Consider the following 18,584-nt stretch of genomic DNA (forward strand, 5'->3'; position numbering starts at 1 on the left):
ACAACATATCTTTGCAAATATAGGGGCAAAGTGATCAAAGAGGCTTGCCTTGCATAGGGTTGGGGTCTTCTCCTTCGAAAGCGGCGTCCGGAGCTTCCTCGAACTCGGGCTCTTAACGCGAAAACAAAGCTAATAAACAAAAGGCAATAAAACAAGCTCAAACCAGAGAAACAATAGCGACGGGATAGATGGAGTGGACGGCGACGGGACGGGGTGACGCGAGGCGACGTGGCTCCGTGTCTCCCGGAGAGAAACCGGAGCGAGGTCGGGCTTGGCGCGACGCGATTTTGGCGTGGCGCGGCCTCGGCCTGGTGCGGAGGCGGTGCGGCGCGGGTGTTGGCACGACGCGCGGCGCACGGGAGGGTGTTTTGGTGCAACACACGGCTCGGCACGACTTGGCGTCCGGGCGGAACATTTCGTCGAACACCTTGTGTGCACGTGGCTAGCTGCCTCAAGGAAGAAGAGGTGAATAGGAGCTGGGCTGGGCTGGCCGACTGGGGAGGAGAGGAGTTGGGCCGAGGGGAAAAGAAAGAGAGGATGAGGCCCGAACTGAACAGTACTGCTTCACAATTTCTCAAGGATTTGTAGAGTTTGAATTTTGAGGAGATTTCAAAGGATTTGAATTTGAATTTGACCTAGGATGTCACAGAAATTTTAAAGGCAATTCTAAGAGAGGATTTGAGATCTATTTGGCACAAAATCAATTAAGAACCAAATTAACTCCAAAATTTTAAATGACAAGATTTTTAAATAAAAGCAAATAAAATACGGGTGCTACAGTTTTCGAGAATTCAAATTTGAAACGTAAAAATTGATCCAAGTTCAACTAGAATTTGATTGAAATTTGTGAAAAATGTCATACCGCTAGCCGCTAGGGTATAGACTCTCAGTATCACAATACAAAAGACATAAACAAACATAAATTTGTAGAACAATATAATAGAGCACCACATGTATGAAGCATGCATGATTTAGGATTAATGTACATCTTCGCTCTTAGGCAACAAAATGTTTACACGAACGAGTCAGCGGCATGACACATTTTTTTATGACTCATTAAGCGCTTCGGTTAATTCCTTAAGATGCTTCATATTGATCAAACTATCCTTTTTCTTTCACGGCAATTAATAACGTTCACGATCAAATTAACAAGCCCCTATTGTAATCTCTGTCCACTAATCCCACGAATGAATTCCTCAATGTTCCTCTTTGCTACGCACAATGCCTCACCCGCCATAACCCTCTCCCTCAGCTCATCCAGCTTCTCCCGCAAGCGCCTCCCGTCCTCGCCTTCCATGATCCTCCCGACGCAATCCACCACCTCGCCACGGTCGGCACTGCGCAGCCTGATCCCTATCCCCCACGCCCTGACGATGTACGCGCAGTTGATGAACTGGTCGCCGGCCACCGGGTAGCACAGCATGCGAACCCCGTGCCGTATCGCCTCCAGCGTCGAGTTCCAGCCGCAGTGCGTGAGGTAGCACCCGACGGCGCCGTGCGCGAGGACGTCCTCCTGCGGCGCCCACGCGACGATCTTGCCGCGGCCGGAGTACTGATCCGTGTATCCGGCGGGGAGGCCGGCTCGCCACGACGGGTCGTCCTTGAGGACCCACAGGAACGGCCGGCCGGTGGCCTCCAGGCCGACGGCGAGCTCGGTGATCTCGCCCGGCGCGATCGGCGCGACCCATGTCCCGAACGAGACGTACGCCACCGAACCTGGACGCTGCTGGTCGAGCCATTCCATGCAGCTGGTTCTGTCGTCTGCCTGACACGTGCTGGTGTCGTTCTTCGTCGTCTTCATTGGCGAACACCGCAAGTTGCTGTTGCCTTTTGCTCGATCAGTGACGATGGTGGCTAGCAATGGTCCAACTTGGAGGATTTGCTGGTCCTGCGGCAATGGCTGTTGCTGGTCGGCGCCGGCGGCGATGGCCTCGCCGGGGAAGGAGTTGACGAGGATGCAGCGGAGGGTCTTCACGCGCTCCATTGTCCGGAGCCAGAAGGCGAATCTTGATTTCTGGGTCGCCGCGTCGCCGACGAGCCATGGCAAATCTGTGGTGCTTAGCTCTAGTTCTTCGGGGAATAAGCTGATGATTTCAGCCTGGAGGTTTGCTTTTACTTGGCCCTGGTTTTTGTTGAATCCGTTTGCCAATATGGGAATACCTGTTTCCAAAAAGAAAGGGGAAAAAATTAAAGGTATTGATCTGTAAAACCCTAATCGCAGCTGTAAACTGAACATTGGCACATGACTGGGGGAAATTATTCTTGAAAAATTTAAAAATTGAGAGTGGATGTAAATATGTAATAATAGGTTTGGTTAGACCACTATTCAACGTGCTACTTCTTAAAAGAAAGACACGGGTATACAAATTGCTAAATAAGGATACTAAATTAATTGCTATAGTGAATAAATACAGTAAGATGCTTCTCAAGTTCCCAACGGCCTGTCCTACTTGTATTCTTCCATGCTTGAATTGCATCCGTATGTCAATGCAATTTTTAAGACTTTCGATCTGTCTATTTTAAAGTCTTTTATGGTACATCATTAATTGTTATTATATACATGTGTGAGCGGGTAGTACCATTAAATAAGTCATGGTAACAATTTGATGTCATACTATTAGTTATTTTAAAACATGCCATTTTAGATGTGTTTCATATGCAAAGCTTTTAAAAACACCATTATTTAAAATTTTTAGATTAGATGTACATTGTCTGTCCAAAAATATAAGCAATTGAAGCATTTAAATATTATCCAATAATATATAAATTACTACACTAGTATTTCTCGCATCAACCACTTCTTAATTACTAAAATTTCTTCCCTTTTTGCCCCAATTATTCTCAAACCCCCCATTCATCCTAAATGAGCACTATTTTTTTTCTCCTCGACCTTAAATATCCTTAATCCATGATAAATAACCTAGAAATATTTACTTGTTTAGTTGGTCTTTGCATCAGGAACAATTATGCCTTCTATTGAGAAATGTTGGGAGTATATTGTTAGATGAAGGGAGTATAAAATTGTATGCGTGATATATTACCTCAAAAACTACCTTGATATGTATAGGATTATAAGTTTGTTGGATTTTTTTTACTATTTTAAAAAATAACATTCAAAGTTGCAACCTGAAGATAATTTCGATGTTCAAAACATTTTTTTTTTACTAAAGAGTACTAGCCATCTATAGAATTAACGTAGTACAGTATTTTGTGATGTGCTTATGACAATTCAAAAGTCATTTGCACCAGATCGAGAATTGTAGTTAAAATAGAAGAAAAAAAAGCAGAAAGCCAGAAATGGGATGCATGGACGTTGCAGCAGCGCATACCGTATTCCGAGACGAGCCCCCTGTCGATGAGCTCGGGTATGGCCGCCACGACGCGGTAGCTCGCCAGCATCGCCGGCCAGAACCCCACGGCCGCCACGCCGCACCTCGTGGCCACCGGGACGGCCCACGACGCCAGTACGTCGACGACGACGGTTAGGCACGCTGCCCTCCGTCCAGCAGCTGCAAGGCGGTCGTCGTCGTCGTCGCGCATGAGCATGAGCACGCGCTCCAGGTGCGCGGGCATGCGGTTCTCCATGGCGTGCACGATGCTGGCGAAGCCCGGATCGCCGTCTCCGTCGTCGCCGCCCGGGATGCCGCTGGGGAAGGAGGCGAGCGCCACGCCGCCTCCGCCGCCGTTCCCGCCGGCCCGCACGACGCGGCGGTGGATGAAATCGGGCAGGACGACGGTGGGCGCGACGTCGCCGCGCGCGGCGAGGGCGCGCGCCAGGTGGAGCATCGGGGTTACGTGGCCCTGCGCCGGGAACGGCACGAGGAAGACGACGGCTGATGCAGCGCCGTCGCCATCGCCGTCGACAGGCTTGCGTCCGGTGCCCATGCCGGGCGGCGGCCGGCGATCGCGTGGCGGATCGAAGACCGGAAGCGATGAACTCGATCGCGTGGCGCAACGTGATGTGTCTGGGAGTTAAAAGATCGAGGCCGAGGGCGCGGCGCGCGGCGCGCCTGGGGAGCTCGGCTTTGATTTTAGCCAGCTAGCGATCTCTCCTCCTTGGTCACGTTCCTTTCAAGACCCATTTTGACATTCGCTTAATTAAAACATTGTTCGCTTGTCATTTCTTAACGCAAAGTAAACGCTCCATTCCTTATCAGCGGCACCTGACGACACGGTTATCCATCTGCTGATACAGAGGTCTCGTCGAAACTGTGTGCTAATCCTACACCTGATGACAGAGTGGGCGAGGATGTCCGCTGTTTATACTCGTATTTTTTTTAAATAATGGAATGAACATTTATACTCGTATTTAAACAGACGGTTTAATATACCACTTATTAAGTGACATTTAAATTACCATATACCTTTGTACATAATGTATTGTATCAAATTTTTAACTACCCAAATCTGCTACATATAATTAAACAAATAACCCACTAGAAAATAAATATAGCTAATAAATATAGCTAGTAGACATCTTATGAGAACACTGCGCCTGCCACTTTCAACCTTAAAAATTTTTTAAATTATATTACAAGTAAATTGCACTGGTTGTACACGAATTTACAGGTAGGTGCATGCCACCTAATGCACAAGCTTACAAACTGCCTATTTAGTGTATGAAGTTGTCCAGTACGTGCGAAACAATACTGGAGCGACACGTCATGACTAATAATTGTGAGTTGAAACCTACTTACAATGGCATGCGCACGCATCAAAAGGTCATAAAAGGCATACCACATTTGTGAATGACCTCTACTTAGTATTTATTTGTGTTTTTTATTGTTTACAATTCATTTTATCCTTCATACTTCTATATATTATTCCCCTGTATAATCAACATCTACTATTATATATTTAACTGAGCACATGCATGTTTCTAGATGGCATCATCCTGATATGTGTACATATGTTGCATCCTAATAAAGGTTCAACTCAGTAAGATTAACCATGCATGCTTAGCCTTGGTTCACACAGACCATGCAAGTCTGTGCACTGAAATAAGCATCTTGCAAGTTTGTGTATTAGATTACATCCGCCTATAAAATTTATATACCACTAATATAATTTACTCTTAAATCATCAAATTTTTGTAGGGTAAGAAACTAAACATAATATTACCATTATTATCCTACCAAACTTTAGTAATTCCGGAAGTTTCCTCTCATAAAAACACAATCAAAAGTTAGTAAGACAAACCAAACAACATCTAAATTTGGTAATGTAAAATATGTCAAATTTTAGGTAAGGTTCGTTTGGGCAACTAGCCAAACAAGCCCATATATCACCTAGTAGATGTAGTGGAATGATGGACTACATTTTGCTTAGTGAAAGGTGTAATTTACTATTATTAATTAGTTTTTACACGAGCAATGAAGGTAACCTAAACAGTTACATAAGTACTCATTATTTTGAAATTCTTTTACAAGTACTATCTCCGTATCTAATTAAAAAAATACAAGTATCATATAGTAAGTATGTAACACATGTTAGAAACTCTTAACCAGAACAATACAATAATGAATAAAGTATATATGCACCAATCTTCCAGTATCGTGAAAATTAGTTCTGCCAGGTCTGACTTTCATCTGTAATGAAAGTGACCAGAGGAGTCTCGTACTGTCCGATTTGGATATGAACACATATTTGAGTTGCATGTTTTAAACATTGTGTCAAAAGACATTGCGATCTGTCAAACTGTGTGGAGGTCAAACTGTCTCCAGAACCCTAAAAAAATGGGCCTCTGTATGTTAAGAAAGAAGATCACAGTAGTGTGGTCCACAGAGGATAAGCCGCAGTAGCTGAAAGGAATAAGTTCACTTTGTGACCCTCAAAGTGATCGAAATCTAATTCGTAACCCTAAACCACAAAACCGGATATCTCGACCCTCCAACTCTTAAAACCGGTGCAATTTGACTCCCTCAGTGGTTTTGGAGAGCGGTTTCGCTGACGTGGCGCCTATGTGGCACTTAGGTGGCATTAGAAATAAAAAATATGTGTGAGACCCATTTGTCATCCACCAAAGTATGGGTGGGACCCACATAAACCATGCTTCCTCATCCTCCCTCTCTCTCTTTCTCTTCGGCAAGCGGCGGCGGCAGTCGGCGGGCGGCAGTGGTGGGTGGCGGCGGGAGGGCAGGCGGGCGGGCGAGGGCGGCGGCAACTCGTGGCAGTGGGAGGACGAGGGGAACGGTGGCGGGCGGGAGAAGCACGCCGCGGCGGCGACTTCGACTTTGACTCCTGCAATGGCGATGGCGATGGCGGCGTGGTCGGCGGCGAAGCGGCCGAAGAGGAACTTGGATACCTCGGTGACCAGCCCCTTTCTCGCATAGCACGTGCCTGGAAAAGGCGTGGTCGCGGACGACGACGAAACCGCGCGGCCCCACGGCGAGGCCGAACCGCGGAACCACTCGAGGAGAGGGAGGAGGGAGAGCGCGCCGCTGAGGAGGTCGCCTCACGCCATCACCCCGCTACGCGGCTGTCCACCGAGAGGAGAAGCGCCATGATCCGGTCGCCGCGGCCGCCGCTTCCCCTCGTCCTCCCTCTGCCACGAGCAGCCGCCGCCGGCTCCCCACATCCTCCCACTACCACAAGCCGCCGCCGCCAGTTCCCGCCCACCGGCCCCGGCCCGTCCCTCAGCCACTACTCGCACCGCCGCCGGCTCCCCTCGTCCTCCCACTGCCACGAGCCACCGCCGCCCTCACCCGCCCACCCTCCCGCCGCCGCCGGCTCCCCATGTCCTCCCACTGCCACAAGCCGTCGCCGCCCTCATCCGCCCGCCCTCCCGCCGTCGCCACCGGCTCCCGCCTGCCGGTCCCCGTCCCTCAGCCGCCGCTCGCACCGCCACCGACTCCCCTCGTCCTCCCATTGCGACGAGCTGCCGCCGCCCTCACCCGCCCGCCCTCCCGCCGCCGCCGCTGGTTGCCGCCACCGCCAGCCCCCATCCCTCAGCCGCCGCTCGCCGAAGAGTATGAGAGAGAGGGAGGATGAGGAGAGCATGGTTTTATGTGGGCCCCACATGTCAATGGGTCCCACCCATACTTTTGGTGGATGACAAATAGGTCCCACACATATTTTTTATTTCTAATGCCACCTAAGCGCCACGTCAACGCCACATGGAAAGAAGACCGAGTCAATACTGCCACGTAGGCGCCACGTCAGCGAAATCGCCCTCCAAAACCGCCGAGGGAGTCAAATGACACCGGTTTTAAGAGTTGAGGGGTCGAGATATCCGGTTTTGCGGTTTAGGGTCACGGATTAGATTTCGATCACTTTTGAGGGTCACAAAGTGAACTTATTCCTAGCTGAAAACCCATAAATTGGTGGTACTAGCAAGGCCCATGTAGGGTCTTGGAGATGGAAAATGAAACATGACATGGCCAGAAAAAAAGAGTATTGCCAACAAGTGCCAAAATTTTGACATATCCTTTTGAAAAAAGAACTTACATCGTATCAAAACATTGATGCTAAGATTCTGTTCCAAAACGTAAAGAAACAAAAAGGATAAATATTATGTAAGGTAAGTTTAACTTCGAAGTTTAAAAATACAATAAAATTGATAACATATGATTCTTTAAAACTTGAACTAGATGAGGACCACGCTACTACGTTAGTGAAAAAAAAAGGGAGACAGGAGATTCAAGTCTTGAACCTTTGGGTAGAAACAAAAGGTCTCTACAGCCGGGCTATGCATGTGACGCTGAGTTTAGATTACATGGCAAATAGGTGCCACCTTAGTTTGGCGCTAATGGTCTTTACAATTAATTTTCGATACGATCTATTTTATAAATATGTTTTGAGGATCAATTTGTCAAAAATTTCGGCAACAAACGTGCAAAAAAGAAAGTTTCCGAGCTTAGCTTTCACCTAGAAAGAGGAAAGAAGAAATGAAACGGCAGTTTGCCCTCTTTGTCTGTTCTGGTTTCTGAAAAAAATATCGAAGTGAAAAAAATCTAACCGGTTTCTCTGGCTGTAAACCAAGCCACTGATTACTGAAAAGTAGCTGCATAACTAACCGGACATCGCCGTAGCAGACTAGCAGCAGCCAGGAGCCCAGGAGGCCAGGAGTGTGCGTGGGACGGCGATTGTCACCCGCACGCGCGCCAAGTCGGAGAGAAAGCCAAAGTGAGAGGAGCCTTCTTTCACGCATCAGCTTCGCGCCGTACAGCCGCCGCCGCATGCCACATCGCACGCTCCGGCGCCACGAGGTTGCTGCGCTTTCTCGGCCAATTGGACCCCCTGCCGACTTGGACCCGTCTCGGCCGTCGATCTCTCTTGGCGACGGAAGATAAAGGAGTGGATTTCATCGGGTTAACGTGCTTGTTTTTACCACCGTGTCACTGACTCACTTTGCCTGTGTGTACGCCGAACTGAACAATCTCATCTTTTGGCTCCTGCCGCTCCACAACAAGCTCGGTAACTCAGTTCAAACTGCACAGGTTGCGCTGCACTAGTAGTACACTACTAGCTACAAGGTCTGAACTTGTGAGCTTTCCATCATTTGTTGCAGAAACGCCACAAAATTCAGTCAAATCCGACCAAAATCCAGCGAAACTGACAGAAGAAAACAAAACAGAGGGGAAAGGCCACGAACATAAGAAGGAATATACTACTACTATTCTTATATGGGCCAAATTCTTTCTTGCCACACAAGCAAGGCCCAAGACGACAGGCACCGCAGGAAAGAGCCCCAAGCCCCCAACCAAACAAAAAGATCCAAGCCGAAGCGCACCGTCTCGCCTTCTCTCCTCGCCTCGCCCTATCCGTTCCTCGTTATAACTCACCTTCCTCCCCATCTCATATCCCCAAATTTCACTTCGCTCGAAATCCCCGAATCCAATCCGAACCGGCAGCGGCAGCCATGACGCCCTCCGCCCTCGCCCACCTAGCCTCCGCCTCGCCGCTCCCCGCCTTCTCCCCCAAGCCCAGGGCGAGGCCCGGCTCGGCGGCGGGGCCCGCGCTGCGGCGGCTGGCGGTGGCGGCGCCGGCGCCGCGGGCGTACTTCTCGTCGTCGCCCATGCCGTACCAGCCGCAGCCGCAGCAGCCGGCGGGGTACTCGTCGCACCAGGCGTTCGGCCTGGTGCCGATGGTCATCGAGACCACCTCGCGCGGGGAGAGGGCGTACGACATCTTCTCGCGCCTGCTCAAGGAGCGGATCGTGCTCATCCACGGGCCAATCGCCGACGAGACCGCCTCGCTCGTCGTCGCGCAGCTGCTCTTCCTCGAGTCGGAGAACCCGCTCAAGCCGGTCCACCTCTACATCAACTCCCCGGGCGGGGTCGTCACCGCGGGGCTCGCGATCTACGACACCATGCAGTACATCCGCTGCCCCGTCACCACGCTCTGCATCGGCCAGGCCGCGTCCATGGGCTCCCTCCTGCTCGCCGCCGGCGCGCGCGGGGAGCGCCGGGCGCTGCCCAACGCGCGGGTCATGATTCACCAGCCATCCGGGGGCGCGCAGGGCCAGGCCACCGACATCGCCATCCAGGCCAAGGAGATTCTCAAGCTGCGCGACCGCCTCAACAAGATCTACCAGAAGCACACCGGCCAGGAGATCGACAAGATCGAGCAGTGCATGGAGCGCGACCTCTTCATGGACCCCGAGGAGGCGCGCGATTGGGGGCTCATCGACGAGGTAATTGAGAACCGCCCCGCGTCCCTGATACCCGAGGGCGCCACTGGCGTTGACCTGCCGCACCACAGCGCCGCTGGCGTCGGCGGAAGGGGCAGAGATGTCGAGGAGCCCTCCGCGGTGTGAGCTGTGGCCGCAAAGGTGAAACCTTTTCGTGTCCCATGGCCATGTTGTTGTTGTTATTAGATCCAAGGTTCAGTTCTTATACTACATAAACTTAACTTGTTATTATTCAGGTTGCCACTTGTTATTCAGGTTGCCGATGTGTTCGGCTCCTTACATGTTGTCTTGATTGCCTGAATTGAGCTACTGCTGATATTTATTGCAAATCTAAGGAAATTTTATTCCTTCCATACTGATAACTTCGTAAGGTCCTTTGTATTGTTGTATCTCAACTGCAAATTCCTCCTTGCCAAGGCATAGTTTTGCGTTCTGCCTAACATTAGGGGTTAGAGCGTATATGTTCATTCGGTTGTCTCAGTGACCAATTAGTTTTCATTAAGATGTCCATGTTGATCATTCAGTGTGGTCTTGTTTGATTTAAGGGAGTTGATTGTCTCTTACTTTGCCCTGGTGGTTTAGGCCTTCTATCAAAACAATATGAATTTGTGTGCTATCTAAAAATTATGATTGATACTGTGATGTTCTGATTCACTAAAAGGTATTTTCAGTTTCCTGACTACACAGGAAGCCTCAGAAGTTACTTTTTTTTTTAAACCTAAGCCAGCCGAGCTGGTTTTATATTTCAGAAGGGGAGCACTGTACAGGGCCTCAGAAGTTACTTACTTGAGACTTGTTTGTTAGGCTGTCAGAATGGAGCACAGTGTTCATTTTTTAGATAATGGAGCACAGTGTTCATAGATGGCTGGAGTAATCGACTAATAAGAAAAGGGTTTATGATGTAAACTAGCTGAAAGGTTTGACCATCTTTTGGTCACCAGACATATAGTAGATAATCAATTTAGATCTGGATAAGTTTTGAGCTGGAACTCCATGTCAGCCATACTAGTGTTTTGACATTCATCATTGCAGTTCTGGGCATTGTAGCGGAAGGAGTCATTTGACTTTTGATTCTTATGAAGCTAGGAAAGATGATCTGAATCTTAAAGTAGTTAAACATGACAAGTTTGGTATATTACAAACTTGCATAATTTTGTTTAATATTCACTATTCTGTGATCAAAATTGTTGCATTTATGTAGTACTCCATAAACTATGATCTGCATATGAACTAGACCAAGTTACAGAAGTGGATTGTTTTTAATGAATTGATGCTTGGGGCTTAACAGGCATGGAGCCTGATGCTTTTTATAACTTCAGAGCATCATCGTATGAATCGGGAAAGCAGAGGTTCCACGATCACTTGTTCATCCCAACCTGGATGGGTGGATCATTGAATTATACCTGCACATACTTGGTTTAGTCCAAATGCAGGTAATCGATTTGTATATGAACACAATTGGATGAGACGGAGATTCTGTAAGGTCCTTCAAATTGAGGATTCACCAATTCACCATATCCACCTATTCTGATGTAAATGGATACCTTCTTACCGGTATATTCCATAGTGACATGTTTGAAATTCCATTCTTGTGTATTTATCTGATGCCATTTTGGTTAGGCCTTTCGCCCTGGTAAAATGACTTTTTTTTAATCCAATGTCTGGTTACTTTAGCCTTTTGCACTGAACACCTAGTTTTTTTTTAATGAGGACATTACGTCCTTCAGAGCAGTTTCATCATCGGAGCATACCCAGGGTTTCCCTGAACATACCACACACTTAACCGATTACAGAGGTTCGCTTGGCTTGATGAACTACGAGGAGTTCCCAACTTGACTATCATGCCGTCGCGGCTTTGCTTCAGTGAAGAGCAAGTTTCATTATCCAGACTAATTTAAAATAAGTGAAGCACGAATAGGAAACTGAGAATAATAGAACATCGGTTAGGTGAAGAACAATGTCGTATCAAACGAGCAGGAAATAGCACTGTTGCTGGTGATGCTTAACTAATTTAGGAAGAGATTATGCAGGGCTCAAGAAAAGTATATGGATACAAATACCATTGTCCGAAACATGGAACTTCTTCCTTTCGGTACTGGAATCTAAGCATCAGGGCATGTAGAAAATGCGCCATGCCCTCTCATAGCATCTTCATGCAAGGTGCTACTCCCTCTATTCCAAAATATAACAACTTTTAGCACTTAGAATTTATCCAAAATATAACAATTTTTCCACCAATAAAATTACAATCCTCCACCATTTACTTTTCCCACCTACCTCCATTACTCATTCAATCACAACTCTCCACCACTCACTTTACCTACTTTCTTAGTAACCGTGTCCAACCTACTTTCTTAGTAACCGTGTCCAACGCTAAAATTTCTTATATTCTGGAACGGAGGAAGTATTACATAATAAAAGTATCCTTATAAATATCCTCTTCTCCAATTTAGAAGTTCGTTCATATACCTTACGGATTTCCTACTAAAGCAGCATATGTCTACGAGCCCCATCGTTTACCCTAAAAAGAATAACCCAAAATCAAAATTTAAATTTGAAAACTTAATTTTAAGATATTCTCAACGTAATTTCTCTTTCCATATTGGTTTTTATATTGCTAAGAATACATATAAAAATCTTACACATAAATTATTATCTTTTTCTAATAATCTATTACAACCTATAATAAGCTTTTAGGTAACCGATGAGACCCGAAATGTTAAAATCAGGTAATTGTTCGTTCTGGAAAAAGATCAGCTAATTGCAAAAAGTAAAAATAAAATAAAATGCAGAGCCGACCCAAACAGTAACGGGCTAAAGTCCACGAAGATGTGGGGGCGGCCCAATTCCCGACGCCAAAACCCTTCTTCTCACCCACCACCAGTAGACTGATCGCCGCCTCCTGATTCCCGAAGCTCTCAACCTCACCGCTACGCCGGCCGCTGGCGTCGTCGCGCTCTTCTCGCCCCGGCCCGCGCGACCAGACAAGCACAGCGGCCAGCGGCCGCCACCGCCAGCCAAGCCAAGCCAAAGCAGGCATGGGCTCCCTCTTCATCAGGTTCCAAGAGGTACACACGCTTTCTCTCTTCGCCGTCTACATCCCCCCGCAAACCATCACCTCCGGATCCCGATCTGCTCCTTGCGCGAGCGAGAGAAGCGCCGTGGATCCGGTTAACACGCGGATTTCTTTTTTGTTTATGCTTGTGGAATCTGGTGGCATTTTGATTGTAACTAGGCTGTGGGCAATCTAGTTTGTATAGTTGCAAGTCATTGTTTTACCTCTGTTGCGCTCTCCGTCGTCCCTGCCTTTCTTTCGTAGAATTTCTTCACTTTCTTGTGTTGATTCGGTTGATGTGTGCTTGACTTCGGCACACTCTTTCTAATGCCGACTCAAATGACTAAATGAATGCAGTGCTTGTCCCATCGAACAACATTATGATATTCATTTTGTCGGTACTTTTTTTTTGTTCCAATTCATTAACTGATGCATTTCCAGGCTGTCAAAACACTGGCTAAGAATCCGATGTTTGCTAACAATCGATTGTTTGCTCGAGATCCAAGGCATCTCCAATTCGAAGCTGACGTAAATCGCCTGTTTCTCTACACCAGGTTTGCCAATATCTGAAGAAAAATACCAGTTCCTTTTCACTGTAATATGCCGCAGATGGATATCCAGTTATGTGTATGCAGCATGTAGTTTTTGTGTTTCCGTAAATAACGAACACCTGAAACCACTATTTCAAATTTAGTTTAAATAATGTAAACCTCTAATAAGCAATAAAAGCAATTAAGGTAGTCGTTGGATTCTCATAGTTTAGATGCTACACACACTTGATCTTCTTGAAACCCTTTGGTTAGACATGTGCATCTTTCAAACTCTTCTGTTATCAGCAACTGGCGGATCATCCCACTAAAATATATGATTTATTATTACTATGTTCAAAATGTTAATTCACCACAGCCTTTCAACTGCATTATGAAGATGACTATTTTCCTAACCTGAGTTCTTTTCGATGTGTGCTCAGCTATTACCGTTTGGGGGCTAATGCTGAAGAGAAGGACGCAGAGGAGATTATTGACATGGCTAGCAAAGCTTCTGTTTCTGAGCAGCAGAAGCAAGTACAGGAGAATGTTCACTATCAACTTACAAATATGTGTCAAGCAATGGATAGCATTCTTCTTCCTGATACAAAAAATGGTGCTTCAGAAGCTAATAATTATCCTCGGCGTAGTGGGTTGAGTTTCGCTGTTGGCACAGGAGTTGCATCTGCAAACAAGCCAGGTAATTTGTTCTAACTAAATGCATTGAATTAGTACATCCGCAGTTCTCCACTTGCATACAGTATCAGTCAAAATTGGTTAGTACATTATGTGTTTGCATAAGTACCATTAGTAACTGATACTTTTGACTTTTTTTTTGCACCAAAGCATACTTCTGAGTTCAAATATGACAATCACAGTACAGTGCCTGTGTTTTCATTTCAAATCTTGATCATTCGTTGGAAAGGGACGAAGTATAATATTGTTCATCAGATATGACAAGTACTTGCTTGGCTAGCAAACTGCCTATTTTTGTGTACTTCGCTTATGCTTCAGTTTTACGTACCATGATTTAACATCCTTAATCAATTTTGTGCTGCTGAAGTAGGCTAAACAGAAATAAGTATATGCATTATGTTAACCCCATATCTCTGTTTGCAGCGAAATTTTTGTGTTCATCATGTTTGTTACATTTGGAGACACAGTTACACTTACATATTTCCTTTTATGAGTTGAATCCTGAGAAGCTTAGTTCTGATCCATTTACTCTGCAGTGCAGATGTCCCTTCTACTAGGCCTTTAAATCGCGCTGAATTGTCAAATAAATTTAGGGATCACTTTCAATACACCCTTGACATCAGGCCGTCACAAATCCCTCACAAAGATGCAGGGCAAGGTCTGTTCTTATCTGGAGAAACTAATGCTGGTGCTGTCCTAGCCATCTACCCTGGAGTTGTATATTCACCTGCTTATTATCGATATATCCCTGGATACCCAAAAATCGACGCGTGCAACAACTATCTGATCACAAGGTATGATGGAACAATAATTGATGCCAAACCATGGCAATTAGGTGGTGATAGCAGAGAAATATGGGATGGCTCAGATTTGGTGGATTACAATGCAGTGCCATCCAAAAGCCAAGAGAGCAACTCTGATAGGGCATGGAGGATGCTCAGCAAGCCTCTGAAGAAGGGTCACACTGAAAATTTTGGGGAAGTGCTTGAACGACGAAACCCACTCGCTTTTGGTCACTTTGCAAACCATCCACCAAAAGGGTCAACTCCCAATGTCATGATCTGCCCATATGATTTTCCATTGACAGAGAAGGACATGAGAGTCTACATCCCTAACATTACTTTTGGTGGTGAAGAAGAGCCCGTTACAATGAAACGATTTGGTTCATTCTGGTTCAAGTCTGGACGTTCTGGTAATCAGGAAGGGGAGTCTCCAGTTCTGAAGACTCTAGTGCTGGTGAGTACAAGGTCCATATGTGATGAAGAGCTCTTCCTGAACTACCGGTACAGCAACTCGAAGAAGCGACCAGAGTGGTATATCCCAGTTGATGAAGAAGAGGATAAGAGACGATGGAGCTAGTTTTGCACATCTTAGCTGTGAGCCTGTAACAATTCTTCCTGCATTGCTTTCTAACAATTATTTTTGTCCCGGTGTCGATCGGCAAATTGCAACTGGGAGTGATTTAGCTTCTGAAGTGAGATGGCAATTTTATTATGCTCATCTGGAGTCCTTGATCTTAATTACCATTTTGGTAGAGTGCCTGTTCTATACTCTTCTCACAAGGCTTTTGTAATGCATAAAAAATATGAGTACCAAACTACCAGTTACATGGTCATTAGTCCTGGGAACTATGTGTTCTTAATCCCAATATTCTTACGGGGAAATAATTCATCAATGGTTATGGATATATCATTACGGTTGCTAAATAAGTACTATCATATGGTTGTGCATAGAAAAGGGAATCCTGACATTTTTGCTGCCTGCCTTTCGTTGTTTTCTTATATGTAACAAGTACAAAACTTATTTCCTTATTGAATTGATTTACCTTTTAATCTGACTGTCAAGTACTAGAGTTGTCCTAGAATGTTCGCCAGCTAGTTTTGGCATTTCAAGATTAGAATATCATGGCATAGAGTCCAATAGTAGTTTGATAGTTTGATTTTCTTGATCATTTGCCAAGCAAATATTAGTTCATTGGTGCAGTGGTGCTATAGCCATCCATACATCTGAAACATGAAAGATGAGCAAATACAGCTTTTATTTCTTATCTAGTGATTTCCTTTGAGATGATCGTCATATAGAGTAGTAGTAGTAGTAGTAGTGCTGGTAGGGCTGCTTCAAGTTGCTCAATATCATGATGGGTATCCAGTATTGTGGTGCTCATCTGTCCTGAACTGAACTCATGCTATAGTGCATGGCCAAAGTTTATCTAATTGTGCCTTCTTTGCCGCATTACCCGTTCTTCCGTGAAATTCCCGCTTCACTGAATGTCATGTATGCAAGTTGACTGCTGACTATGCACTCCATTGAACCATGCTGTATTGCTGTCTGCAGATGGACGTGTTTCTGCTCATCTCCTTGGAATATGCTTGCCTGGTGACTGGTGCTATCTCAATCGATTCTGAAAGAACACACTGTTCTTTGCTAAGATGATAAGAAATGTACTTTGGTCAAATGGTTACTCCGGGAAGCCTTAAGATTTTGATTTTGCTCGGAGGAAGACTATCCACCAAGTTAGCTGGCCAATGTATTTTATGATCTCCAGGATTAAATCTTGTGTTGTTCCCCGGTATTTTGGGGTTGCAATTGTGCCTTCGCTTTCACATCGAGCATCACTTGTTCAGATTGGTGGCAACATGCTGAATAGTGAATATTCATTTTCTGTTGGAGCTGAATATTCAATTGATGAAGAGCATCAAATCAAGTTTATCATTACAGGAAGTATCTATCCTCCTGCGAGTTAATTAAGTTGCCAACTCATTTGGGAATGGAACAAAAAACCAAATTATTGAGAGAACAAGCAAGCTTGCTGTCAGTTTGTCGCAACGTGTTGACATAAAATAGGTTAGCAACAGCACAACGAGACACATTATTGTACTAAAGCTAGTGTTTGGGGATTAGTTTCGGTCGGAGTTTGTCTCCACCTGATCAAAGCTTGATATTGCAATATACTGACAACAACTAATGAGATTTCTTGAGGGGATGACGATCATGATTGATTCAGGCCTTGTTTAATTCGCGAAAAAAAAATTTTTAGATGTCACATCGGATGTTTGACCGGATGTTGGAAGGGGTTTTTGACACGAATGAAAAAACTAATTTCATAACTCGCCTGGAAACCGCGAGACGAATCTTTTGAGCCTAATTAAACCATCATTAGCACATATGGGTTACTATAGCACTTATAGCTAATGATGAACTAATTAGACTTAAAAGATTCGTCTCACGATTTCCATACAAACTATGCAATTAGTTTTTGTTTATATCTATATTTAATGCTACATGCATGTGTTCAAAGATTTAATGTAACGTTTTTGGAAAAAAAATTGGGAATTAAACCAGGCCTAAATGGTCCGGCATATGAGATGAGCTGTTGACTTGTTAGTTTAACGTGCCTTCTCTTCCTTGAATATCTAATTTCTTACTTGAACTTTTCTTTAAAACATACTAAAGAATCCTGATGCTTCGAGCATAAGGGATGTTTTTAATTGCTGAACTTCACCTGTTACAAATAATAGGATGTTTTAGATTTTTGTCGAAGTTTTAGAAGTACAATTTATAATAGCATATTAAGGTATATAAGTATTACTCAAGAAAAAAAATGATGGCCAATACTATTTCTATGTAACCAAATTACATGTTTTCCACGTGTATTAATTGTCAAATATAAAAAGTAGACTTGTACCGCCTACATTTTGAGATATAGTATTGAATTTAACCATCTAGAACAAACATATTCAGGCCAAATCACATTTTGCTTCATTATTAAGTTTAAGAATGGTTTGGTTTGTGCCCACAAGTCACAACTGAAACTGCTACATTTTCAGTGATGATGTCGCTATATGTGCAATTCTTAGGTTATCATCGTGGAGTTTTTTTTTTTTTGAAGTACAAACATTGTGAAGAAATATTTATTTGCAGTATCTTAAGAAATCTAGAATTATAGTACTTCTCTCTTTTTTAAAAAAAATAATATCATCATCCTTTGCACGGAATACGAGAGAGAGAGATGTATTCAATCTAATCACATAGAATAAAAACACATTCTGTTGACCAAATCAGAATTTGCTTCCTGCTTGAATCTTGATAGCCCATCTTTCTGGTGATAACTTAGGAATTTTTTTTTATATGCGGCCCTACTCTTCCCAATACAAGTTTGACAGTTAACAGCTCCATCGTTTTCTATCAGCCGTCACACTTATTAATGGAAAAAAATGACTTATCAATGTAACTTATATATATATATATATATATATATATATATATATATATATATATATATATATATATATATATATATATATATATATATATATATATATATATATATATATATATATATATATATATGTTTTTAGCGACTTATTAAAAACCAATAAAAAAAGTAAATTAAACATCAAAATTAACTCTAAAATTAAGCATCCTGACTTGCTTGTCTTAGTACAAGATTTACCAAATTGCCTAAATTGCAGGGAGCGAATTTTCTGTAAAAAAAAAGTTTTGGCAAAACAAAAACATTCAGGAAAGACATGTGCCGGCCGAAATGCCGAATCGATTCCTGGAGCTTGGAAGTGCATTCTCTGTAATTTCCAAACGGACAAAACGATGTAGTAGCATACTGCGCACACGCACACCTTCTTACTGTAATTTAGCTTAAAATTTAAGTTGAAACAAA

At 44.5% G+C, this 18,584-nt stretch overlaps 3 protein-coding genes across 7 annotated transcripts; 2 read left to right on the forward strand and 1 right to left on the reverse strand.

Annotated features, from left to right (window-relative positions):
* Positions 1 to 954: 954 nt before the first annotated feature.
* Positions 955 to 4,031, reverse strand: LOC107276804 (UDP-glycosyltransferase 82A1). Its single transcript, XM_015769023.3, has 2 exons — positions 3,330 to 4,031; positions 955 to 2,160 (listed from the first exon to the last, which is right to left on the reverse strand). Exons 1-2 carry the CDS (start codon positions 3,883 to 3,885, stop codon positions 1,157 to 1,159), a joined length of 1,560 nt encoding a protein of 519 aa, XP_015624509.1. The 5' UTR covers positions 3,886 to 4,031; the 3' UTR covers positions 955 to 1,156.
* A 4,706-nt stretch (positions 4,032 to 8,737) lies between these two features.
* LOC4330071 (uncharacterized) lies at positions 8,738 to 11,217 on the forward strand. Of its 2 annotated transcripts, none has more exons than XM_015771389.3 (2): positions 8,738 to 9,772; positions 10,920 to 11,217. In XM_015771389.3, the coding sequence occupies exon 1, from the start codon at positions 8,861 to 8,863 to the stop codon at positions 9,755 to 9,757; it is 897 nt and encodes a 298-aa protein (XP_015626875.1). In that variant the 5' UTR covers positions 8,738 to 8,860; the 3' UTR covers positions 9,758 to 9,772; positions 10,920 to 11,217. The 2 variants fall into 2 exon arrangements, with proteins under 2 accessions (XP_015626875.1, XP_015626876.1); XM_015771390.3 differs by having other exon boundaries at positions 10,951 to 11,217.
* Positions 11,218 to 12,516: 1,299 nt separating this feature from the next.
* On the forward strand, positions 12,517 to 16,913 carry LOC4330072 (uncharacterized). Of its 4 annotated transcripts, none has more exons than XR_001543364.3 (5): positions 12,517 to 12,699; positions 13,128 to 13,240; positions 13,657 to 13,913; positions 14,451 to 15,440; positions 16,244 to 16,913. XR_001543364.3 is itself a non-coding variant. In XM_015769889.3 (5 exons), exons 1-4 carry the CDS (start codon positions 12,670 to 12,672, stop codon positions 15,266 to 15,268), a joined length of 1,218 nt encoding a protein of 405 aa, XP_015625375.1. In that variant the 5' UTR covers positions 12,517 to 12,669; the 3' UTR covers positions 15,269 to 15,293; positions 16,244 to 16,913. The 4 variants fall into 4 exon arrangements, 3 of the variants coding, with proteins under 3 accessions (XP_015625375.1, XP_015625376.1, XP_015625374.1); XM_015769889.3 differs by having other exon boundaries at positions 14,451 to 15,293; XM_015769890.3 differs by having other exon boundaries at positions 14,451 to 15,285.
* The last annotated feature ends 1,671 nt before the right edge of the window (positions 16,914 to 18,584 follow it).

This window comes from Oryza sativa, chromosome 2 (genome assembly GCF_034140825.1).
Source record: "Oryza sativa Japonica Group chromosome 2, ASM3414082v1".
Taxonomy (NCBI): domain Eukaryota; kingdom Viridiplantae; phylum Streptophyta; class Magnoliopsida; order Poales; family Poaceae; genus Oryza; species Oryza sativa.

Bases quoted from the DNA above. Each gene is read 5' to 3' on its own strand.
- LOC107276804 (XM_015769023.3), bottom strand. From the start codon at position 3,885: ATGGGCACCGGACGCAAGCCTGTCGACGGCGATGGCGACGGCGCTGCA. The intron at 2,161-3,329 runs GTATGCGCTGCT...TTTTGGAAACAG, and splicing joins GGGGCTCGTCTCGGAATACG to GTATTCCCATATTGGCAAAC.
- LOC4330071 (XM_015771389.3), top strand. From the start codon at position 8,861: ATGACGCCCTCCGCCCTCGCCCACCTAGCCTCCGCCTCGCCGCTCCCC.
- LOC4330072 (XM_015769889.3), top strand. From the start codon at position 12,670: ATGGGCTCCCTCTTCATCAGGTTCCAAGAG. The intron at 12,700-13,127 runs GTACACACGCTT...ATGCATTTCCAG, and splicing joins TCTTCATCAGGTTCCAAGAG to GCTGTCAAAACACTGGCTAA. The intron at 13,241-13,656 runs GTTTGCCAATAT...ATGTGTGCTCAG, and splicing joins CGCCTGTTTCTCTACACCAG to CTATTACCGTTTGGGGGCTA.